At 43.2% G+C, this 26,779-nt stretch overlaps 1 protein-coding gene across 1 annotated transcript in view; it reads right to left on the reverse strand.

Annotated features, from left to right (window-relative positions):
• Positions 1–26,779, reverse strand: part of LOC126248515 (uncharacterized) — a 166,880-nt gene that overhangs the window by 120,828 nt on the left and 19,273 nt on the right. Inside the window, exon 2 of the mRNA XM_049949569.1 lies at positions 9,775–9,957. Within this exon, the coding sequence (XP_049805526.1) occupies positions 9,775–9,957 (183 nt within the window). The remainder of the gene's footprint in view (positions 1–9,774; positions 9,958–26,779) is intronic.

A 26,779-nucleotide genomic window follows, 5' to 3' on the forward strand; every position in this document is an offset into this window, starting at 1 on the left:
CATAAATCACACTTCGCTCTGTTTCTTCGCTCTTCTCTTCAAAAAGCCCACAATTTGCTTCGTTTCCGCTCAATTCTGATTGCGCGGAAGGAGTATACAGAGGGTCTGTACAAGGGCGAGGTACTTGAGGGCAATATTATGGAAATGGAGGAGGATGTAGATGAAGTTGAAATGGTAGATATGATACTGCGTGAAGAGTTTGACAGAGCACTGAAAGACCTAAGTTGGAACAAGGCCCCGGGAGTAGACAACATTCCGTTAGAACTTCAGACAGTCTTGGGAGAGCCAGTCCTGACAAAACTCTACCATCTGGTGAGCAAAATGTATGAGACAGACGAAATACCCTCAGACTTCAAGAAGAATATAATAATTCCAATCCCAAAGAAAGCAGGTGTTGACAGATGTGAAAATTACCGAACTATCAGTTTAATAAGTCACGGCTGCAAAATACTAACGCGAATTCTTTACAGACGAATGGAAAAACTGGTAGAAGCCGACCTCGGAGAAGATCAGTTTGGATTCCGTCGATATATTGGAACACGTGAGGCAATACTGACCTTACGACTTATCTTAGAAGTTAGATTAAGAAAAGGCAAACCTACGTTTCTAGCATTTTCAGACTTAGAGAAAGCTTTTGACAATGTTGACTGGAATACTCTCTTTCAAATTCTGAAGGTGGCAGGGGTAAAATATAGGGAGCGAAAGGCTGTTTACAATTTGTATAGAAACCAGATGGCAGTTATAAGAGTCGAGGGACATGAAAGGGAAGCAGTGGTTGGGAAGGGAGTGAGACAGGGTTGTAGCCTATCCCCGATGTTATTCATTCTGTACGAGGTGTGGCTGGAAAAAAACCGGACTAGTACTGGTGAAACAATAAAACGAATGCAATAAGGCTGAAAGTCGCGTGGCCTGTCACGTGACTCTCGCTCCGCCTACTGCTCGAGTTTCATCTGCCTCCTGCACTCAGTCTGCCCGTGGCGTCTGTTTTAAGTAGTTGACGTTTTGTCTGTGCGTCGGAAAATGTTGAGTGTACAGAAAGAACAGCGTGTTAACATCAAATTTTGTTTCAAACTAGGAAAATCTTCAAGTGAAACGTTTGTAATGTTACAACAAGTGTACGGCGATGATTGTTTATCGCGAACACAAGTGTTTGAGTGGTTTAAACGATTTAAAGATGGCCGCGAAGACACCAGTGATGCCACTCGCACTGGCAGACCATTGTCAGCAAAAACTGATGCTAACATTGAAAAAATCGGTAAACTTGTTCGACAAGATCGCCGTTTAACAATCAGAGCAGTGTCTGAGTTAACAGGAGTTGACAAGGAAAGTGTTACGCAGATTCTTCATGAAAGTTTCAACATGAACAAAGTGTGTTCAAAAATGGTTCCAAAGTGTCTCACAATTGAACAGAAGGAACGCCGAAGAATGATTTCTTCTGACATCCTGGAAAACATTGAAAGTGATCCCACCTTCTTACAAAAAGTGATTACTTGCGATGAATCGTGGTTTTTTACTTACGATCCCGAAACTAAACGCCAATCGATGCATTGGAAAACTCCTGGTTCTCCACGAAAAAAAAAGCACGAATGTCAAAATCGAAACTCAAGGCAATGATGATTGTTTTTTTTTTTTTTTTTTTTGACATCAAAGGGATTGTGCACATTGATTGGGTACCAGAGGGACAAACAGTGAATCAGCATTACTACATTAGCGTCCTGGCTACCCTACGTGAGCGAGTACGGAGAAAACGGAACGATTTGTGGAGAAAAAAGTCATGGATCCTTCACCAAGACAATGCCCCAGCTCACAGTGCGTTGTCAGTGAAGACGTTTTTGGCAAAACACAACATTCCCATCTTAGATCATCCACCCTACTCACCTGATTTGACCCCCTGTGACTTTTTTCTTTTCCCTAAAGTCAAGTCAGCTTTGAAAGGAACTAGATTTGAGACTGTTCAAGCAGTAAAAGAAAAAGCGACGGAAGTAATGTATGGACTTACCGAAAATGATCTGCAGCATTGCTATGAACAGTGGAAAATTCGTATGGAGCGGTGTAGAGACCGAGGAGGAGAGTACATTGAAGGAGATAACATGAAATTGTAAATAATTGTAAATAAATGTTTTTTCCAGCATCAGTCCGGTTTTTTTTCTAGCCGCACCTCGTATATTGAGCAACCACTAAAGGAAACAAAAGACAAATCCGGAGTAGGTATTAAAATCCAGGGAGAAGAAATAAATACTTTGAGGTTCGCCGATGACACTGTAATTCTGTCAGAGACAGCAAAGGACTTGGAAGAGCAGTTGAACGGAATGGACAGTGTCGTGAAAAGAGGATATAAGATGAACATCAACAAAAGCAAATCGAGGATAATGGAATGTAGTCGAATTAAGTCGGGTGATGCTGAGGGAATTACATTAGGAAATGAGACACTTAAAGTAGTAAAGGAGTTTTGCTATTTGGGGAGCAAAATAACTGATGATGGTCGAAGTAGAGAGCATATAAAATGTAGACTGGCAATGGCAAGGAAAGCGTTTCTGAAGAAGAGAAATTTGTTAACATCGAGTATAGATTTAAGTGTCAGGAAGTCGTTTCTGAAAGTATGTGTATGGAGGGTAGCCATGGTTGGAAGTGAAACATGGACGATAAATAGTTTAGACAAGAAGAGAATAGAAGTTTTTAAAATGTGGTGCTACAGAAGAATGCTGAAGATTAGATGGGCAGATCACTTAACTAATGAGGAGGTACTGAATAGGATTGGGGAGAAGAGACGTTTGTGGCACAACTTGACCAGAAGACGTTATCGGTTGGTAGGACATGTTCTGAGGCATCAAGGGATCACCAATTTGGTACTGGAGGGCAGCGTGGAGGGTAAAAATCGTAGAGGGAGACCAAGAGATGAATACACTAAGCAGATTCAGAAGGATGTGGGCTGCAGTACGTACTGGGAGATGAAGCGGCTTGCACAGGATAGAGTAGCATGGAGGGCTGCACCAAACCAGTCTCAGGACTAAAGACCACAATGAGAAATGTACTAAATAAACGTTGCTGTGAACTCATATGAATAATGTAATCCGTCGTTGTAAAACAAAACTAACCTATTTTCTTACTTGAGATCAAAATTTAATTCTGTAAGTGAACTAAACACTTTGTAAAACTCGTAGGTAGGTCGAATTAAGTGACGTTGTAGACGTACAGTTCCCATACATCTGTTCATATTTTCAACGTGCAAAACGCATCTGGGAGTAAGAAACTGGTGGATTACGAGTACTGCCGACTTTGTCCTTATCGAACAGTTAAAGCACGAGGAAAAAAAAAAAAAACTTGGCGACCGACATTGTGTTGGGCAGCCCGTAACACTTGTAACGTCGCCTTAGAAAAATTATACATGACTGTGCTTAAACTGACACACAATATTTTTTAGCGCACCGCAATGACTTTCAGTAATCCCTACAAAAGAATGGCCCTGACTAACATTAACCTATACCTTTCATGAATCACTTACCTCACAAAAATATTCGTTACTCGAACTACTGCAATACAGAGAGCACCACTACTGCCAGCTAAATAAAAGATTCAAACTACGGAAGGCACTAACTACTGATAGGCATAGTTAGCAAATGAAAGATTTTAATAGAGAACAAACAATGTATTTACCTTAATAGTCATAATATATATAGCAGTTCATGACATCCATTCTTACAAATGTACTGTTTCTGATGGACAAACGTCCAGATTATCCGCTCTCAAAAATCCGCCATCTCACTTCCCCACATCCACCACTGCTGGCGGCTCACCTCCAACTGAGCAACGCTACGCGCTTGTCACAGCCAACTGCCCAACACTACAATAGCCAACAACAATGCAAACCAGCCACAGACTGCACACAGCACAGCCAGCGATTTTCATACAGAGCGCTACGTGGCGTTACCAATAAAAAAACCTAAACAGCCTACTTACACACTGACTTGCAAAACGAGTAAGAAAGTGGTGGATTACGAGTACTGCCGACTTTGCCTTTATCGAACAGGAATTGCACGCGGAAAAATAACATGGCGACCGATTGTGTGTTGGGCAGTCCGTATCACCGACGAGGTGCTCCACTGAGGATAAACATCTGGAAGGAAACGGAAACTGCCACCTGTCCCCGAGTCGGGCTCGAACTGCATGCGGGGAAGAAAATATGAGAGTAACGCAGCTTTTCCTTAGTAGCGAAACGGTACTTCGAGTCTCGTGGAATGTTCACTTCTCAGTAATGGATTCTGCGGTGGCGCGGTGCAGCGAAAAATGTATAAAGTTCCACTCACCTCGTGGTGAATCCATTCTAACACGCATGACTCCTTGAAGTTGCTGACATGCAGTTCTCAGCCGCAAACAGCTATACAAAAAGCAACTGTACACATCGTAACTACAGGTAGCACTAAAACTACTTTGTCTGTAGAAGGAATAGTTAAATAAAAGTATTTATGTGCGTAATATACCACTCTGTTACGATATGCTTGCTTACACCAGTCACTACCAACACTTACTCTAAACTGCACGAAATCTGAAAAGTCCACGCGCACACATCATCCGTAAGCGTAGCCAGTTTACGGTAATTATGAATTATTCTTCACCGAGAGTTTAGAAACGAATTGTTTCTTTTAGAATAACTCGCTCAAATGTCGCTATAATCAGTCTCACAGAACAAAATGTTCAAGTCACCACATGCTCTGAATTTCACCCAGTGCATTAAATCGCAATTCTCTGTCACACTTTACGGCGCTTCTCAAACATTTTGGTACCGAAATATCACAATATTAATAAATTTCAACGGACCACATATCAATAGGTCTGATCATTATGACATCCAAACACCAACTCTACACATCTCTTTACACAACAGAACTTTATAGTACCCCATAAATATGCTAATTTCTGACTGACAGAGAGACATCACAGCCAATCAGAAAGCAATATCAAACCCGCACAATCCCATGCATGTATACAGAACCAAACAAAATTTGTCCCTGAATCAGAACAGTAAATTAAAATGAATAAATCTTCAAAACCCACAAATATACAATTAATTCCTTCTTAACGAAACTACTTTACCGAAATTATAATCTCATTTCCCCTAGTACCACAAGCTGACGAAATAATTTATAACATATTCCCCGGTACGAATGAATAACACGCGTGTCATTCTCGAACATTCCTCATGTGACCAATTACTTCACATTCACACCTTCATTCACTCTCGTAACTAAGTTCAATTATAGTAGTAATTAATAAACATTTAGAAAATTAAACACACAGAACTGCAAATAAAAATGACAGTATTTTGACAGCAGCTCAAACAGTGTTCGTTAGATGTTGACGTCTACCAGATCGCATAGAAACTACTTACACTCGAGCCGCCTGAAGCCACATGTCTTACGCGTGACTCATACTGCACGTCTGATCATTGCTGTAATGGTCCAGCAACAGGGCGAAAATTATTGAACTATATGAAAAAAATGTAAATTAGTTGCAAACTACGGCGTGCAAACAATTTATTCAACATGAAAAGTCGCTACAGTTTTCGTATTCAGATTATGACATGAAACTCTCCAGGAGAGCTTCTGTAAAGTTTCGGAGATAGGAGACGAGATACTGGCAGAAGTAAAGCTGTGAGTACTGGGCGTGAGTCGTGCTTCGGTAGCTCAGATGGTAGAGCACTTGCCCGCGAAAGGCAAAGGTCCCGAGTTCGAGTCCCGGTCGGGTACACAGTTTTAATCTGCCAAGAAGTTTCATATCAGCGCACACTCCGCTGCAGAGTGAAAATCTCATTCTAGATTATGACATGTTCGATATGCCTACCATAATTAGGATGATGTGGCTCAGACGAATATCGAAATTCTGGATGACCCTTTGAAGTGTCGGAACATCGATGCTGTTGATGACCTCCTGCATGGCCGTTTTAAGCGCAGCAATAGATTGGAGTTGTTGCTGTACACCTTAATATAGCTGCACAAAAAGGAGTCGCATGTGTTCAGATCCGGAAAATATGGCGAACAATCGAGGGCGTTTCCAAAGGCCCCTGGCTCCCCAGAGCCAGAATGCGGTCTCGAAAGTGCTCCTCCATGACGTCAAACACTTTCCTGCTTCGATGGGGTCGAGCTCCATCATGCATGAAACACATCTTGTCGAAATCAGGGTCACTTTTGATACAGGGGGATAACACGATTATTTAAAACCTTCACATATCGTTCGGTAGTCAACGTACCATCAACGAATGGCGCACCGATTATTCCGCGACTTGACACTGCATACCACACAGTCACCCATCGAGGGTGAAGAGACTTCTCGATCGACAAATGCGGATTCTCAGTCCCCAAAATGCGCCAATTTTGCTTATTGACGAACCCATCGAAATGAAAGTGGACTTCGTCGCTAAACCAAACCATACCAATTCCCAACATGCCCCGTAGCCAACCGTGCAGTTTGATGACCTGACGTAAACCGTTCAGAAATTATGACAACTTTATTTCATGTAGTTCAATAATTGTCACCCTGTAAATAGGTACGATACACAGGCGCTACGCTTCAGTACATACAATATACGAGGTGCATTCAAGTTCTAAGGCCTCCGATTATTTTTCTCTGGACTGGAAAGAGATAAAAACATGCGCATTGTTTTAAAATGAGGCCGCGTTCATTGTCAATACGTCCCAGAGATGGCAGCACCGTACGTCAGATGGAATTTTACCGCCAGCGGCGAGAATGAGAACTGTTTTAAATACTTAAAATAGCGACGTTTTCCTTATTTGAACAGCGTGCAATCATTCGTTTTCTGAATTTGCGTGGTGTGAAACCAATTGAAATTCATCGACAGTTGAAGGAGACGTGTGGTGATGGAGTTATGGATGTGTCGAAAGTGCGTTCGTGGGTGCGACAGTTTAATGAAGGCAGAACATCGTGTGACAACAAACCGAAACAACCTCGGGCTCGCACAAGCCGGTCTGACGACACGATCGAGAAAGTGGAGAGAACTGTTTTGGGGGATCGCCGAATGACTGTTGAACAGATCGCCTCCAGAGTTGGCATTTCTGTGGGTTCTGTGCACACAATCCTGCATGACAACCTGAAAATGCGAAAAGTGTCATCCAGGTTGGTGCCACGAATGCTGACGGACGACCACACGGCTGCCCGTGTGGCATGTTGCCAAGCAATGTTGACGCGCAACGACAGCATGAATGGGACTTTCTTTTCGTCAGTTGTGACAATGGATGAGACGTGGATGCCATTTTTCAATCCAGAAACAAAGCGCCAGTCAGCTCAATGGAAGCACACAGATTCACTGCCACCAAAAAAATTTCGGGTAACCGCCAGTGCTGAAAAAATGATGGTGTCCATGTTCTGGGACAGCGAGGGCGTAATCCTTACCCATTGCGTTCCAAAGGGCACTACGGTAACAGGTGCATCCTACGAAAATGTTTTGAAGAACGAATTCCATCCTGCACTGCAACAAAAACGTCCGGGAAGGGTTGCGCGTGTGCTGTTTCACCAAGACAACGCACCCGCACATCGAGCTAACGTTACGCAACAGTTTCTTCGTGATAACTTCGAAGTGATTCCTCATGCTCCCTACTCACCTGACCTGGCTCCTAGTGACTTTTGGCTTTTTCCAACAATGAAAGACACTCTCCGTGGCCGCACATTCACCAGCCGTGCTGCTATTGCCTCAGCGATTTCCCAGTGGTCAAAACAGACTCCTAAAGAAGCCTTCGGCGCTGCCATGGAATCATGGCGTCAGCGTTGTGAAAAATGTGTACGTCTGCAGGGCGATTACGTCGAGAAGTAACGCCAGTTTCATCGATTTCGGGTGAGTAGTTAATTAGAAACAAAATCGGAGGCCTTAGAACTTGAATGCACCTCGTAAAGCAGCCACGGATGCTACTGAGCACCACTGTGGAGTAGTCGCACTGCCATGCCTATCAGGTTATGAAGACAAACGTCGGCAGGAGTGCTGATTGGACGGCAGTCTTGTCAGGTGAACTCAAGTCTCAGTCCGTGTGACAGGGGCCTTACCTTAAGGTAATTGTGTTGATGAATGTCTGTTAAGGTCTTATGTTTATCACCCACGCTCAATGGACGAAATCAAACGCTGACCTCGGAAACAGTCTGCTTCATCTGCTACAAGTCATGCCTTTATCAGTGCGACGAAGCATACTTCATACACGAGGAAGCCGCTCCTTATTTCAGTGATAATTCTCATTGGTTTCTGAACAAGAGATTCCGTGACAGGTGGAGAGACAGAGGTTGACCAATTCCCTGGCCTCTTACTTATCTGGACCCAAACCTACTAGACTTTTCCAGGATGATTTTTCACTCGGCAAAAGAGTGTGTTCTGATTTTAAACTTTCTAGCAATTTAAAACTGTGCTCCGGACCGGGTCCCGAACGTGAGACCATTGCCTTTTTGCGGGAATGTGCTCCACATCTCTTATCTTCTCCACAGCCAGAGGTATCGAAGCGCGACTCAGAAGACGCCCTTACATCCCAATTCTGAACACAGTGGGAGATAAGGAACAGGAGGACGGAAAGCTTTGAGGTGGGTTCGTGATTCGTGCTTGGGTTGCGCACTGGCCTGCTAAAGCACTTGCGAAAGTTGAAGCGGGTCGATGTGTGCCAACACCGACTCAAAGGAAGGCGTCGGCGCTTGTTGGTGACGTCACGTCAGCTAGGCACGGCGAACGCCAGGTCTGTTGCAGGCAGAAACGCCTGGTCGCGCTTATCACTATAAATCTCTTATTTTTGGACAAAATGTTTGGTATTGTTTTGGATTCTGCAGTTTTATTTAGATGAAAGATTTTCTTACTATCGCAAAGCTACAAATGAAGATCATAGTTCTGTATTACTGAATCCTATCGAAAAAAACGTAGATCAATATGAGAAGATGCTTTGCCCTATTGCAAGCTTCGGAAATTTTACATTCAAGTAACTATATTTACTTGATCTATTTTGTTATCGAAACTTACCACAACCCCCTTACAATGAACTCGTTTCTTTTATTTATTTATTTTCGTTTGACATCGTCACTGGAAACGTGAACTAATTTACATGTGTAAATGTCCAACTGTTGCCAGTCATTAGATTACAGTCGTTTTCAACGAAAGGAATTCTAAACAGGAAACAAAATAGCTTCATACGTCGAAAATACTGCTGAGCTTAAACTTTTTTAAACATGCACATTAGAAAAGACAAATATTCCCCTCTTGCAACTGAAAGGAGGAACTTTATAAGATAAAAAAATTTTATTTGATAAAACAAGTATCTCTCTTTTGCATCTTCTTCTGTCCCCCACCCCCTCCCCCAACGTGTCCAGTCGCGAGATATTTCATTAACATTCAGTGCTCCCCACCCTATAGTCAACCCAGATACCCAAAGAAGAGCACCAATATGTTCACAGTTTCTCGTAAAAGCAACCCAATACAAACGTAACTTCCTCAGATTTACAAATAAGGTAAAGAAGCACGAATTCTGTTGCTGCTGGACCATGAAGTTGTTTTTGTATATCAGTCCTTAAAACAGGTGGAAATTTAAGTTCAGGAGTACACTATTTGTTAAGAAGTGTAATGAATTGCACTATTAATTGGTCAACTACGGCCGATAGTTTCATATTTTCTGTGTCAGGGAGGGAGACACCACCATGAAGAGTATGCCTGCAACAGATCTGGCGTTCGCCGCGCCTAGCTGACGTGACGTCACCAACAAGCGCCGAGGCCTTCCTTGAGTCGGTGTCGCGCGTGCTCACCGTGAAGTAGCCCCTGGTGTTGTTGACGTCGCCGTAGTAGCTGAAGGCGACCACCCGCTGCCCGGGTCCGCGGGCCGTGGCGCCCTCCCCACAGGTGCTGTTGGGCCAGCCGGCCGCCGTCGCCACCTCTGGAGGCTCCGCCAGCGCCACAGCCTCAGCCTCCGTCCCCGCCACTTCCTCCACCTGCAACGGTTTGCCTCTGGAGACCTCGCAAAAACGCCGGCGAGGAATGCGCTTGTAACATTCTAAATGAAAAAAAATGCTCCTCTAGAGTCAGAAGACGGCGCTAGGGCGTGACGTATGAGGAACAGTACCACCCTCTAGGAGGAAACCGTGCATACTGTATCTGTGGCTGCACGGTGCAGCGCACATTAGACTGCAGTCTCTGTAACAAAGTATGATTGAGTAAATGGTCTCTAGCATGGAAACCGTGCATTCCCGAACATAAGGCCATTAGTCCTCTTTTGTTCAAATGGCTCTGAGCGCTATGGGACTTAACATCTATGGTCATCAGTCCCCTAGAACTTAGAACTACTTAAACCTAACTAACCTAAGGACAGCACACAACACCCAGCCATCACGAGGCAGAGAAAATCCCTGACCCCGCCGGCAATCGAACACGGGAACCCGGGCGTGGGAAGCGAGAACGCTACCGCACGACCACGAAATGCGGGCCCTCTTTTGTTCCGTGTCCTCCCATCGATCAGTCCCTAGATTTGTACATGGTGGAAAAAATCACCCTATATATTGAAGAATTTACACTCCTGGAAATTGAAATAAGAACACCGTGAATTCATTGTCCCAGGAAGGGGAAACTTTATTGACACATTCCTGGGGTCATATACATCACATGATCACACTGACAGAACCACAGGCACATAGACACAGGCAACAGAGCATGCACAATGTCGGCACTAGTACAGTGTACATCCACCTTTCGCAGCAATGCAGGCTGCTATTCTCCCATGGAGACGATCGTAGAGATGCTGGATGTAGTCCTGTGGAACGGCTTGCCATGCCATTTCCACCTGGCGCCTCAGTTGGACCAGCGTTCGTGCTGGACGTGCAGACCGCGTGAGACGACGCTTCATCCAGTCCCAAACATGCTCAATGGGGGACAGATCCGGAGATCTCGCTGGCCAGGGTAGTTGACTTACACCTTCTAGAGCACGTTGGGTGGCACGGGATACATGCGGACGTGCATTGTCCTGTTGGAACAGCAAGTTCCCTTGCCGGTCTAGGAATGGTAGAACGATGGGTTCGATGACGGTTTGGATGTACCGTGCACTATTCAGTGTCCCCTCGACGATCACCAGTGGTGTACGGCCAGTGTGTAGGAGATCGCTCCCCACACCATGATGCCGGGTGTTGGCCCTGTGTGCCTCGGTCGTATGCAGTCCTGATTGTGGCGCTCACCTGCACGGCGCCAAACACGCATACGACCATCATTGGCACCAAGGCAGAAGCGACTCTCATCGCTGAAGACGACACGTCTCCATTCGTCCCTCCATTCACGCCTGTCGCGACACCACTGGAGGCGGGCTGCACGATGTTGGGGCGTGAGCGGAAGACGGCCTAACGGTGTGCGGGACCGTAGCCCAGCTTTATGGAGACGGTTGCGAATGGTCCTCGCCGATACCCCAGGAGCAACAGTGTCCCTAATTTGCTGGGAAGTGGCGGTGCGGTCCCCTACGGCACTGCGTAGGATCCTACGGTCTTGGCGTGCATCCGTGCGTCGCTGCGGTCCGGTCCCAGGTCGACGGGCACGTGCACCTTCCGCCGACCACTGGCGACAACATCGATGTACTGTGGAGACCTCACGCCCCACGTGTTGAGCAATTCGGCGGTACGTCCACCCGGCCTCCCGCATGCCCACTATACGCCCTCGCTCAAAGTCCGTCAACTGCACATACGGTTCACGTCCACGCTGTCGCGGCATGCTACCAGTGTCTGCGATGGAGCTCCGTATGCCACGGCAAACTGGCTGACACTGACGGCGGCGGTGCATAAATGCTGCGCAGCTAGCGCCATTCGACGGCCAACACCGCGGTTCCTGGTGTGTCCGCTGTGCCGTGCGTGTGATCATTGCTTGTACAGCCCTCTCGCAGTGTCCGGAGCAAGTATGGTGGGTCTGACACACCGGTGTCAATGTGTTCTTTTTTCCATTTCCAGGACTGTATTTTCGTTAGGGAATAACACTCCACTTTGCCTGCACACGTATATGGATTCATGGCCTTAATGCTCGAAAACCACGTATACTGACGGAATTATGGAACATAAGGTAAAGTTGGTAGGCATTTCTACATCTGAAAGATGTCTATTCAAAACTTCACGCCAGTCGCATAAGAGTGACGCTTTGTGCTACTGTGAGGATGCGGATTAGTTTGGTTTAAGTACACGCTGTAATGGTCGTGACCGTCACTTATCTTTGAGACTGTCTAACATTCTGCGTGGTGTCTGCTTGTTCTAAGTCGTGGCCGGCCGCGGTGGCCGTGCGGTTCTAGGCGCTCCAGTCCGGAGCCGCGGTGCTGCTACGGTCGCAGGTTCGAATACTGCCTCGGGCATGGGTGTATGTTATGTCCTTAGGTTACTTAGGCTTAAGTAGTTCTAAGTTCTAGGGGATTGATGACCACAGCAGTTGAGTCCCATAGTGCTCAGAGCCATTTGAACCATTTTCTAAGTCGTGTCTCCCTACCACTTTCGCGCAACGACGCTCTGAGCATGTTTTTTAGGGAATTGACTAGTTTGAACCTGGGACCTGTTGCTGGTAAGGAGACGTCAGACCACACATGACATGTAGAGTTCAGAAGAGTTCAGTGAGACTAGCGATGATATAATCAAATACTTGATGATCTCAGCGTCAGCTCCACTGCACTCCCTGTAAAAGAATCTTAATACTAACTGAACTTAGTCGAATGGGTTCAAGGCTTTCCTATTTTTAGTTAGCTGGTAAAATAATGTCGAAAAAGCAGTTAAGTTTACCATTGGAATTTTTAATACTAACTAAATTTAGTGCAAGGGGTTCAAGGCTTTCCTATTTTTAGTTAGCTGGGGAAAATAACGTCGAAAAAGCAGTTAAGTTTACCACTGGAAATTTTATTCTACTCACAAAACATTCTTTATAAATTGCGCTATTGATAAAAGGAAATGTTTTAATACAGGATGATAAAAACCAACTGCGTTCAACAAAAATGTGAACGAATATTCCTTGAATGGGTTTCCAAGTTCTATAATGGATCGAAGGATGACCTATGCCATATCACATCTATAATCTAGGTTTAAATTTAAGTTTCATAACAGAGAAAACTATCAAAAATGGTCTACAGTGACCCTCAGTTATCTTTAATTACGTATTTAACTTGTCGTAAATTACTGTGGCTGATGTGGCTTCTCAATAATTATATAACAGAAAAATCATCGCGTTTCAGATTTTAACTTCAAGTAGCAAATGTGGATACCACGAAGTTTAATTGACGATCAACACTAGTATTACGTAAAAAGGGGATGTAACAGATGAGACTTCTGCAGTTCTGAGTGAAGCCTTATGCGCTCTTATGAGGCATCGCGTGCGTTCATTACCTTGTCTGTGGTTAGTCAGCGTCAGGGGGTGGCGAGCGGCGCAGCTCCGCTCACCTCGCCGTCTCGGTAGCCACTCTCTTGAACTTGTCCCTACTACTATTTACCAGAGTTGGTTTAAGAAAAAAGGTATCTGGCTGTGTTTTCAACTGACCTATCAGCGTCTCAATGTTAACCTTAAGCTCCGCCTACAAAAATTCTGTCTATCCAATGAGAAACGTTATACTTTTCATGGTGGGGCAATGTTTTTAATGTTTGCTACGTAACAGAGACGCGTATAGTCTCACGCTAAAACTTGCAGCTGGTGTGGCTCTTTTAGTGTTATCGTAAGATCTATACTGTTCTTCTGGAGAGTTCTATCTTTTAACATGGACTGGGGGGTGGACCTCCCGGCGGCCGGCCGGCGATGTGGGTGTCCCATTGTCCCGCTCTTGTCGGAGGGCCTTCTAGCCTACACGGCTCTGCTCTCGGCTTCTGTTCTCATTTCTCCCCTCGGAACTGCGTCTGTTTCACGGTGGGAAGGTATGACATGCATTTAGGCGTTCTTGTGTTAGTCTGTGGTATTCCATTTGCTCACTTGTTGATCGTATTACTTTGGTTAATTTAGCGTCAGGATTTATTCGGAGCTATGTGACATATTGCCGGATTTGATATCATGTCAGGGTTTTCATGGAAGGTGTTGGATTTGCCTTACACTTTACAACTGGACGTGGTGAGTTGATGTTAGTCAAGAATGCCTTTAAGGCGAAAAATACGCCATTTCAGCACCTCGCCGAGTTTGAAGGAGGTCACGTAACAGGGCTACGAGAAGCTCAGTTTTCCTTCTGCAGTATTACAGAAAGTCTTGGAAGGAATATAGCCACTGTACATGATTGCTCGCAGCGGTGTTCACGAGAATGTACGGTCGCAAGAAGACCGGTTTCCAGATAGCCACGTGGCACTACCTACAGTAAGACCATCACTTTCGGCGTATGCCTCTGGCTCATCGTACTTCATCTGCATCGGCAATCTGAACAGCAGATGGCATCTCAGTGCCACAACGAACTGTTACAAATCGGTCACTTCAAGGACAGCTCTGAGCCACACGCCCTGTATGGTCCGTTCCACTGACCCCAAACACCGCCATTTGCATCTTCAGTGGTGTCAAGCGAGAGCTCATTGGAGAACAGGGTGGAGACCTGTCATCTTTTCTGATGAAAGGTGATTCTTTCTCGGTGCCGGTGATAGCCATGAGTTGTATAGAAGTTGGCCAGTTGAGAGCCTGCAACCAACATATCTGTACGCTAGGCACACTACACCTGGTCTAGGTTGCGATTTCATGTGACAGTATGGCCGCTCTCGTGGTTAGGCCTACTCCTTCATTTTATTTGACCTGTTGTGCTGCCATTCATGGAGAGCATTCTATGGAGTGTTTTTCAACAGGATAACGCTCGCCCACAGAGCTCTGTGGCAATCCAACATGCACTATAGAGTACCGACATATTCCTTTGGCGCGCTCGATCACCGCATCTGTCTACACGCGAGCACGTAGGGGACATTGTACTACCCTACCGCCTATGCCTGTAGGCAATTAACCTGTATCAGTATCTAGAGGCCCAATGAACACTGCAAACTATCATTTGTTACTCAAGGATTTTTACTAACGCTAAATTATGACCCTACAAATTTCAAAAGGGGAGTCGAATAGAGACACTGCAATTTAATTTTGTGACCAGGTGAGATATGTATACAGGGTGTTACAAAAAGGTTCGGCCAGACTTTCAGGAAACATTCCTCACACACAAGTAAAGAAAAGATGTTATTTGGACATGTGTCCGGAAACGCTTAATTTCCATGTTAGAGATCATTTTAGTTTCGTCAGTATGTACTGTACTTCCTCGATTCACCGCCAGTTGGCCCAATTGAAGGAAGGTAATGTTGACTTCGGTGCTTGTGCTGACATGCGACTCATTGCTCTACAGTACTAGCATCAAGCACATCAGTACGTAGCATCAACAGGTTAGTGTTCATCACGAACGTGGTTTTGCAATCAGTGCAATGTTTACAAATGCGGAGTTGGCAGAAGCCCTTTTGATGTATGGATTAGCACGGGGCGATAACCGTGGCGCGGTACGTTTGTATCGAGACATTTCCAGAACGAAGGCGTCCCGACAGGAAGACGTTCGAAGCAATTGATCGGCGTCTTAGGGAGCACGGAAAATTCCAACCTATGACTCGCGACTGGGGAAGACCTAGAACGACGAGGACACCTGCAATGGACGAGGGAATTCTTCGTGCAGTTGACGATAACCCTAATGTCAGCGTAAGAGAAGTTGCTGCTGTACAAGGTAACGTTGACCACGTCACTGTGTGGAGAGTGCTACGGGAGAACCAGTTGTTTCCGTACCATGTACAGAGTGTGCAGGCACTATCAGCAGCTGATTGGCCTCCATGGTTACACTTCTGCGAATGGTTCATCCAACAATGTGTCAATCCTCACTTCAGTGCAAATGTTCCCTTTACGGATGAGGCTTCATTCCAACGTGATCAAATTGTAAATTTTCACAATCAACGTGTGTGGGCTAACGACAATCCGCACGCAATTGTGCAATCACGTCATCAACACAGATTTTCTGTGAACGTTTGGGCAGGCATTGTTGGTGATGTCTTGATTGGGTCCTATGTTCTTCCACCTACGCTCAATGGAGCACGTTATCATGATTTCATACGGGATACTCTACCTGTGCTGCTAGAACATGTGCCTTTACGAGTACGACACAACATGTGGTTCATGCACGATGGAGCTCCTGCACATTTCAATCGAAGTGTTCGTACGCTTCTCAACAACAGATTCGGACCAATTCCATGGCCTCCACGCTCTCCTGACCTCAACCCTCTTGACTTTCATTTATGGGGGCATTTGAAAGCTCTTGTCTACGCAACCCCGGTACCAAATGTAGGGACTCTTCGTGCTCGTATTGTGGACGGCTGTGATACAATACGCCATTCTCCAGGGCTGCATCAGCGCATCAGGGATTCCATGCGGCGGAGGGTGGATGCATGTATCCTCGCTAACGGAGGACATTTTTAACTTTTCCTGTAACAAAGTGTTTGAAGTCACGCTGGTACGTTCTGTTGCTGTGTGTTTCCATTCCATGATTAATGTGATTTGAAGAGAAGTAATAAAATGAGCTCTAACATGGAAAGTAAGCGTTTCCGCACACATGTCCACATAACATATTTTCTTTCTTTGTGTTTGAGGAATGTTTCCTGAAAGTTTGGCCGTACCTTTTTGTAACACCCTGTATAATGAAAGTCAAAGCTACCATACTTTCTATTGTTTATTACAAATCCTCACACAAAACGAGTGGAGTAGTTGCGCTCAAGTATCATAAGAACATGTTTAGTAACATCCTATTTACCGACAAATTATCACAAGGACATGAAACATAAGTAACTAAGGTTGACGGAGATTCAAGAGCCGGCCGCTGTAGCCGAGCTGTTCTAGGCGCTTCAGTCTGGAGCCGCGCGACCGCTACGGTCGCAGGTTCGAATCCTGCCTCGGGCATGGATGTGTGTGATGTCCTTAGTTAGGTTTAAGTAGTTCTACGTTCTAGGGGACTGATGATCTCAGATGTTAAGTCCAATACTGTTCAGAGCCATTTGAACCATTTTGAGATTCAAGACAAGGAACCGACAGGTAGGTTACTACCACGATCTGACGACAGTGATTGCCACAATTTGAGTTCGTAAAATTATGCATGTCGTGAAGGGCGTCTTGCTTTTACTCATTACCACTCTAAATTTTACTGAGTACATTGTGACCTATACACGCCGAAGCAGATCTTCCCTTTTTTTTAATAGTGTGGTGTTGTCCGGCAGTGCTTGCTGTCGGCAGTTGCTGTGTTTGACGGTGCCTGTGAATCTCAAAAAGCTATCTAACGTAAACTTTACATCACGCTATAGTTCCTGTTGCAAAGTGAAATGACTACTTCTCACACCGAATTATAAGTTCTCTAGAATGCTGTATTTGTCAACCTACGTTTCTGGATTTCTTTTTTCATGACAATTCTGACACGTGATACAATTAAAACGGCTGCAGTATGTACAAATACCTTATCCTTTCACACCGTAACACGTTATTGTACTTCCACAGTTCACGTCCATAAACATTTCATTCTTTACACATAATATTTGTTTGTGTAATCTTAGTAGAATGCTATGTTAGAAATTAATGTAGATAATTATATTTCTCTTTTCGGTTGTAAATTAATTTTCTCGCTAATGCAAAAACACACTTCACTGTGCCCATACACATTATACAGCACGTGTTTGTGGACTTCTTGGCCACTCCATCGTCTTTGTAACTATTGTGTTCAACATCTACATGGATACTGCAAATCACATTTAAGTACCTGGCAGAGGGTTCATCGAACCACCTTCACAATTCTCTGCTATTCCAATCTCGTATAGCGCGCGGAAAGAATGAACACCTATATCTTTCCGTACGAACTCTGATTTCCCTTATTTCATCGTGGTGATCGTTCCGCCCTGTGTAGGTCGGTGTCAACAAAATATTTTCGCATTCGGAGGAGAAAGTTGGTGATTGGAATTTCGTGAGGAGATTCCGTCGCAACGAAAAAAACCTTTCTTTTAATGATTTCCAGCCCAAATCCTGTATCATTTCTGTGACAGTCTCTCCCATATTTCGCGATAATACAAAACGTGCTGCCTTTCTTTGAACTCTTTCCATGTACTGCGTCAGTCCTCTCTGGTAAGGATCCCACACCGCGCAGCAGTATTCTAAAAGAGGACGGACAAGCGTAGTGTAGGCAGTCTCCTTAGTAGGTCTGTTACATTTTCTAAGTGTCCTGCCAATAAAATGCAGCCTTTGGTTAGCCTTCCCCACAACATTTTCTATGTTTTCTTTCCAAATTAAGTTGTTCGTAATTGTAATACCTACGTATTTAGTTGAATTTACGGCTTTTAGATTAGAATGATTTATCGTGTAACCGAAGTTTAACGAGTTCCTTTTAGTACTCATGTGGATGACTTCACACTTGTCGTTATTTAGGATCAATTGCCACTTTTCGCAACATTCAGATATTTTTTCTAAACCATTCCGCAGGTTGTTTTGATCTTCTGATGACTTTATTAGTCGATAAACGACAGCCTCATCTGCAAACAACCGAAGACGGGTGCTCAGGTTGTCTCCCAAATCGTTTATATAGATAAGGAGCAGCAAAGGGCCTATAACACTACCTTGGGGAACGCCTGAAATCACTTCTGTTTCACTCGATAACTTTCCGTCAGTTACTACGAACTGTGACCTCTCTGACCGGAAATCGCAAATCCAGTCACATAACTGAGACGATATTCCATAAGCACGCAATTTTACTACGAGCCGCTTGTGTGGTACATTGTCAAAACCCTTCCGGAAATCCAGGAATACGGAATCGATCTGAAATCCTTTGTCAGTAGCACTTAGCATTTCATGTGAATAAATAGCTAGTTGTGTTTCACAGGAACGATGTTTTCTAAACCCATGTTGACTGTGTGTCAATAGACCGTTTCCTTCGAGGTAATTCATAATGTTCGAACAAAATATATGTTCTAAAATTCTGCTGCATATCGACGTTACCGATATGGGCCTGTAATTTAGAGGATTACTCCTTATAACATCCACGAGATAAATTTTGGCTACAGTGCGACGAGAGGAAATTATGCCTCTAACAGTTATAAACATTATCTATTCGACGTATGAAAAAACAGTGAAAACTTATAAATATTAGTTATTTATATAATATTCTATGATGTAATTGGACATATTGATGTGTATCATGCAAAGCCACAGCTTCAAAATCGATAAGGATGGTAAAGAAGAGACAGTCTCAATTGAGCGGCTTAAACCTGCTTACACCGAAGAGGGTACACTCCTTCCTCGGTCGGCAAAATCACCCTCAAACGTGGAGGTCAAAGAAACAGCAGAGAGTCTCGCCGAGCCCTCGGTTTCAGAAGAGGACAACGAAGCAGCAAGTGCAGAACAGGAGCAGCCATTGCCTGCACCAGATGTTTTCACGAGAGCTGGTAGAAAAATCAAGTGCAAATTTCCCCACATACCTGGTGCACCCGGTTTCAAAAGGAGGGGGGCTGATGTGGCGACGTCATTTATCCACTGCGCCAAAAACAGCGGGTGAAAGCTGCAGCTGATACATATTTATCTTTGCCGTAGTCGGCTTGGTTACGAGTTGTTTATTCTTGTTAGTTTTTGATCTGTGCTTGGGAAAATAAATGTGCACCGGTGGTCCCGAACCCATTTTAATGAAAATAATTCGAATCAGGTTGGTTCTTAAAAAACAGTGCTCATAGCACGAACGTTATAACAAACTTTTCTAGCTGATGTATGGAGCCAAAATTAATTACGCACGAGTTGCGAAGAATACTGTTTCAGGTAACATACATCAGTGTTGTGCGCTGCTGATATTCGGTGGTTTTAATGATCATTTTGCTGAAGATAACTGCTTCCATCATAATCAATAGTTGTAAGGAATCTGTTGTATGAACTGTGATTTAGTGACACTTACACAACTTACAGACAACACTTTAACACGACGTTAACTTGGAGTTCTTTAGCACCTTGATCAAATCTTTAGCCGGGAGAAAAATTATTTAGTAATTACTCAATGTAATAAAATAAGATTATATTTTCCATTTACAAATTAGTTAAACACCAAACCACTGAATAACACAGCGAACGCCACACTGGCGCCCAACGTGGGGCCACCAATGCACATTTATTCATTTTAATAATTGAAATTGTGATCTATTAATCATTGTTTATTCATATGTTTCATGAGCATTGACATCTTCCTACCGAATTGCTGTACGAATCTGTATCTGCACTGGCGTCCGACACACGAGTAACTTCATATAAGCAGTGCAGTCCACAGCTGTCAATCGATAAAGATAGGAACAGATGTGCATGTTCACAAAATTTACAGCAGCACACCAACAACATTCGATGCGTTTGCAATATCAAATTAAAATCATTACCTGCAGCGATAAGTAGTAATAATTGAATATTCTGGCTGCGAGAATAATATTTTTGAGTGTTATTTGTATATATGTGTTAGTTATAAGATCATTTTGTGTCAACTGGTACTTGTCAGTGATGTATATATTTGTTGTGCTATATTGGTGATAGAATGGTTAAACAAAAGAAAAATAAACCGAATGAGCATACTGATGCAGAGATGACATCAGAGTCTCAGGTAATCTACCCATATTTCTGTCGAATTATTAGAAAATTTAATTATGAATGATAATTTAGAAACTGATGTCCCGAGTGACAGTAAAACCGAGGAGATGCCAAAACAAACTGACACTCCTGGATTCAACCAGTTAGGAATTAATGACAATATTTCTTCTGGGCAAGGGGCACAAGTTAACAATGCTCAAGCTGTGTCCGTACAGGATATGCTAACAGCATTATTTGAAAAGTTTATTATTAAAGGGCAGGAGCGTGAAAAACAACGCGAGCTTAAAGAGCAGGATCGTGAAAGACGTCAGCAGGAAAAGGAAAAACGTAGACAGGAAAAGCTTATAGAAAAACAGCAACAGGAGCTCAGGGACCAAGAAAAGGAAAAGAAATTTATGGAAAATATAGACAATATTTTTCTGGAAAGAGATAAAGAGATTGTCCGTAGGATAAATCAAGTGTAGGTCGATCGTGATAATGCTATTACTACCCATTTTAAGCAGGAGATCGATGCAGTAAAAACCACTATTGAACCGTTAACAGACATTCCAGTTCCGGTCAATAGTCTTCAAACTGAAGTAGATAGACTAGAGAACCAATTCAAAGCCTTGGCTACCGCTGTGGGAACAATGCAGGAGGACATTCCCTCGGAAATCCGAAAGCAAGTCCGAACAGAAGTAGCCAGGGTGCTGAGCTCTGAAAATCAAAACTTTGAAAATCTGACAGTATGCAGTAATGACAACACTGGTACCGACAGGGAGGAGATTGCAGATAATCTAACGGCGAATTTTAATGCACCAGAAGGAAGACCAAATTTTGGTAATCAACCGATATTACCAGAGCAATATGTGACACCAAGGAACAATAATAGTGGAATAGAATGTACTTGTAATAAAGTAACCACACCACCTGCGAATGATAGCAATTCCATGCACTTAACTACTTTGATGCATGAAGAAAGCCTAATTAAGCATAGACAGTTTCAAATATTTAACGAAGAAAGCAAGAAAAACATACATCCAGTAGTTTTCATTCGAAACTTCAAAAGTGTTCTTCCAAAAGCATGGTCGGAAGAACAGAAAATACAGTTTGTGGTTTCACATATTTGTGGTGATGCGTCGCTCTGGGCATTAAATGCAGCAGAAACTTGCAAGACTTTCCACGACTTTGAGAAGGCGTTCCTTGATCAATTCTGGTCAGCGTCTACTCAAGAGCGACTCCGTAAAATTGTTTACAATGCAGAAATGTGCAATCCGAAGTCAGGTTCCTTAAGAAAGTACTTTGAAAAATATATTAACATGACCCGGTACCGGGATGAGCCAGTAACCACCAGAGACTTATTGCGAGTGTTAAAAGCTAGATTACCCATACATATTAGAGAAAAATTATTTAATGTTACAGATACCGATCTGAAAGAATTTCTGTCTGTAATTGATTCTCTGGATCTAGTGCAAGAAGACGCCAGAAAAAATTCTGACGTCATCAGCAATAATAATAGTCCTAAAAGAAAAAATTCATGGAATGAAAATAATGGAAATATGGGCGAAGGTAGTCCAAAGAAAAAGAAAAGTAAAGCTTATAGTAACGGAAAATACAATAATAATAGTACTAGTAAGAATCCATACAACCAAAATCTTGGTAATCCTAATAATAATAACAGTAATTATCAAAAGGCTGAAGAACACCAACAACCAAATGTAATCAGAGGCCGTAAAACAATGAAAACTCATACAATAACAATAACAACCGAAAGAGACGAAATGACAACAGGTCAGACAGTCCATATAAAGACAAGCCTAAAAATACGCGGGGTGACAGTGAATATTGGTGACAGCCACTGCCAAGTCATTGGTAGCCGCAGCAAAATTCTATCAATTCAGGTCAGCCAATAAATTATGTACAGGCTACACCTATACCCCCCCCCCCCCATGAACCATGGCCCTTGCCATTGGTGGGGAGGCTTGCGTGCCTCAACGATACAGATAGCCGTACCATAGGTGCAACCACAACGGAGGGGTATCTGTTGAGAGGCCAGACAAACGTGTTGTTCCTGAAGAGGGGCAGCAGCCTTTTCAGTAGTAGGTTTAATAATGAATAAAAAAATAGGAGTGCGGGTAAGCTACTACAAACAGCATAGTGAATGGATTATAGTGGCCAAGATAGACACGAAGCCCATGCCTACTACAGTAGTACAAGTTTATATGCCAACTAGCTCTGCAGATGACGAAGAAATTGAAGAAATGTATGATGAGATAAAAGAAATTATTCAGGTAGTGAAGGGAGACGAAAATTTAATAGTCATGGATGACTGGAATTCGTCAGGTAGGTGAATATGGATTGGGGGGAAGAAATGAAAGAGGAAGCCGCCTTGTAGAATTTTGCACAGAGCATAACTTAATCATAGCTAACACTTGGTTCAAGAATCATAAAAGAAGGTTGTATACATGGAAGAAGCCTGGAGATACTAAAAGGTATCAGATAGATTATATAATGGTAAGACAGAGATTTAGGAACCAGGTTTTAAATTGTAAAACATTTCCAGGGGCAGATGTTGACTCTGACCACAATCTATTGGCTATGAACTCTAGATTAAAACTAAAGAAACTTCAAAAAGTTGGGAATTTAAGGAAATGGGACGTGGATAAACTGACAGAACCAGAGGTGGTAGAGAGTTTCAGGGAGAGCATTAGGGAACGATTGACAGGAATAGGGGAAAGAAATGCAGCAGAAGAAGAATGGGTAGCTCTGAGGGATGAAGTAGTGAAGGCAGCAGAGGATCAAGCAGGTAAAAAGATGAGGGCTAGTAGAAACTCTTGGGTAACAGAAGAAATATTGAATTTAATTGATGAATGGAGAAAATATAAAAATGCAGTAAATGAAGCAGGCAAAAAGGAATACAAACGTCTTAAAAATGAGATCGACAGGAATGCAAAATGGCTAAGCAGGGATGGCTAGAGGACAAATGTAAGGATGTAGAGGCTTATCTCACTGGGGGTAAGATAGATACTGCCTACAGTAAAATTAAAGAGACCCTTGGAGAAAAGAGAGCCACTTGTATGAATATCAAGAGCTCAGATGGAAACCCAGTTCTAAGCAAAGAAGGGAAGGCAGAAAGGTGGAAGGAGTATATAGAGGGTTTATACAAGGGAGATGTACTTGAGGACAATATTATGGAAATGGAAGAGGATGTAGATGAAGATGAAATGGGAGATAAGATACTGCGTGAAGAGTTTGACAGAGCACTGAAAGACCTGAGTCGAAACAAGGTCCCGGGAGTAGACAACATTCCATTAGAACTACTGATAGCCTTGGGAGAGCCAGTCATGACAAAACTCTACCATCTGGTGAGCAAGATGTATGAAACAGGCGAAATACCCTCAGACTTCAAGAAGAATATAATAATTCCAATCCCAAAGAATGCAGGTGTTGACAGATGTGAAAATTACCGAACTATCAGTTTAATAGGTCACAGTTGCAAAATACTAACGCGAAATATTTACAGACGAATGGAAAAACTGGTAGAAGCCGACCTCGGGGAAGATCAGTTTGGATTCCGTAGAAATGTTGGATCACGTGAGGCAATACTGGCCTTACGACTTATCTTAGAAGGAAAATTAAGGAATGGCAAACCTACGTTTCTAGCATTTGTAGACTTAGAGAAAGGGGTAAAATACAGGGAGCGAAAGGCTATTTACAATTTGTACAGAAACCAGATGGCAGTTATAAGAGTCGAGGGGCATGAAAGGGAAGCAGTGGTTGGGAAGGGAGTGAGACAGGGTTGTAGCCTCTCCCTGATGTTATTCAATCTGTATATTGAGCAAGCAGTAAAGGAAGCAAAAGAAAAATTTAGAGTAGGTATTAAAATCCAGGGAGAAGAAATAAAAACTTTAAGGTTCGCCGATGACATTGTAATTCTGTCAGAGACAGCAAAGGACTTGGAAGAGCAGTTGAACGGAATGGACAGTGTCTTGAAAGGAGGATATAAGATGAACACAAACAAATGCAAAACGAGGATAATGGAATGTAGTCGAATTAAGTCGGGTGATGCTGAGGGAATTAGATTAGGAAATGAGACACTTAAAGTAGTATAGGAGTTTTGCTATTTGGGGAGTAAAATAACTGATGATGGTCGAAGTAGAGAGGATATAAAATGTATACTGGCAATGGCAAGGAAAGCGTTTCTGAAGAAGAGAAATTTGTCAACATCGAGTATAGATTTAAGAGTCAGGAAGTCGTTTCTGAAAGTATTTGTATGGAGTGTAGCCATGTATGGGAGTGAAACATGGACAATAAATAGTTTGGACAAGAAGAGAATAGAAGCTTTTGAAATGTGGTGATACAGAATATTAGGTGGGTAGATCACTTAACTAATGAGGAGGTATTGAATAGGATTGGGGAGAAGTTTGTGGCACAACTTGACTAGAAGAAGGGATCGGTTGGTAGGACATGTCCTGAGGCATCAAGGGATCACAAATTTAGCATTGGAGGGCAGTGTGGAGGGTAAAAATCGTAGAGGGAGACCAAGAGATGAATACACTAAACAGATTCAGAAGGATGTAGGTTGCAGCAGGTACTGGGAGATGAAGGAGCTTGCACAGGGTAGATTAGCATGGAGAGCTGCATCAAACCAGTCTCAGGACTGAAGACCGCAACAAGAAACTCACAAAATGTTAGAATAGTGGAGGTACCTTCGGAAACAAAACAAAACACTCAGAAGCCAACAAACTAATTTCGGTCCCTGTAGGCCATCGCCAGGTGACCGAGGCCAACAATGAAGGCAATAGGTCGACAGAACAAAAAATAAACATGATACGGTATCAGGATGGCAACAGGATCGAAGATGAGCTATATCAGGAACCTATTGTCTCTGATAAGCCACAAAGGGAAAATATTCAAGCAAGTGTCACCAGAGCTGTAAATGGTGTGGCAACTACTATTCTGCTTGACACAGGTGCGAATGTATCAGTTATGAACACGCAGTTTTTAAAGAAGGTATCGGAGAAAAGGAGAATGCCGATTTTGCCGGTTGCAGATTGTAAGGTTATAGGGGCATTGGGAAAAAAGGCACAGAGTATAAAATACCAGACACAGGTGGAAGTTTCCTTAGGAAATGATCGCTTATTATGCACGTTCCTACTAATGGATAACTTGTCAGTACCGGTGCTTCTGGGTCTTGAGTTCCTTCGGGAAAGGGAAGCTGTAATTGATCTCGACCGTGGGACATGTGCACTTAAGTACGAACAGCGACCCATAACATTAATGCTGAATCGGGAGTTCGGTGCGAACCTTCTGCTGATGAGAAAAATGAATCTTTCTGTCAGGAAACAGAAGTTGTTAGTGTTGGATCATAAGCAGCCACAGATGTGTCACAAAAATCGAAATAACGATGCACCCAGCAACGTGAGTGACATCGTCACAACAATAGAAGAGAAAGTACAGGAGGCAACTTGCATTAATGCTTCAGAGGCTAGACAATTAACAGAATTATTATCCGGATACCTCGAAGTATTCACTGAACGCCCTGGAATCATAAAAGATTACCAGTATAATATGAAAGTATATCCGCACAAGATATCTTACTCGGTCCCCTGGACTAAGAAAAACGAAGTGAATATACAAAGGACCGATCAGAAGTGCAAGTGCACTATCCCGTAACTGTGAATGTAATGTTTATGGTAAAATAATTAGCAGTAATAATGTGATAATATTATGTATGTATTAGTTTATAAGCTTTTATGTCAAATATTACACTATAATGTTCTTGAATTATTTGAACAAGGAGTAGAGAATCTCCATAATAAATGTATTTTTACTCTAAAAGGGATAAATAACTTGATAAACACTTGAGTGTTATTGCATTAAATGTGAGAAATTTTACCTTCCTATACGTAGGATAGAAATGATTAAAATGCTTAAGTAATATATTTGTTCGTGTGTAAGAATGGATATAACAAAAATAAACTGCCTATTGGCTTCTGTCTCGGGTTCTTCGGCCGACGTTCATCTAATGATTTTTCTGACGTTTCGCCAGCACGAGCGGCTGGCATTGTCAAAGCTTCACCCTCCATTGCCGGTGGTGAACTGTATAGATTCACCACCGGCAATGGAGGGTGAAGCTTTGACAATGCCAGCCACTCGTGCTGGCGAAACGTCAGAAAAATCATTAGATGAACGTCGGCCGAAGAACCCGAG

The sequence above is a fragment of the Schistocerca nitens genome, chromosome 1 (genome assembly GCF_023898315.1).
Source record: "Schistocerca nitens isolate TAMUIC-IGC-003100 chromosome 1, iqSchNite1.1, whole genome shotgun sequence".
Classification (NCBI taxonomy): domain Eukaryota; kingdom Metazoa; phylum Arthropoda; class Insecta; order Orthoptera; family Acrididae; genus Schistocerca; species Schistocerca nitens.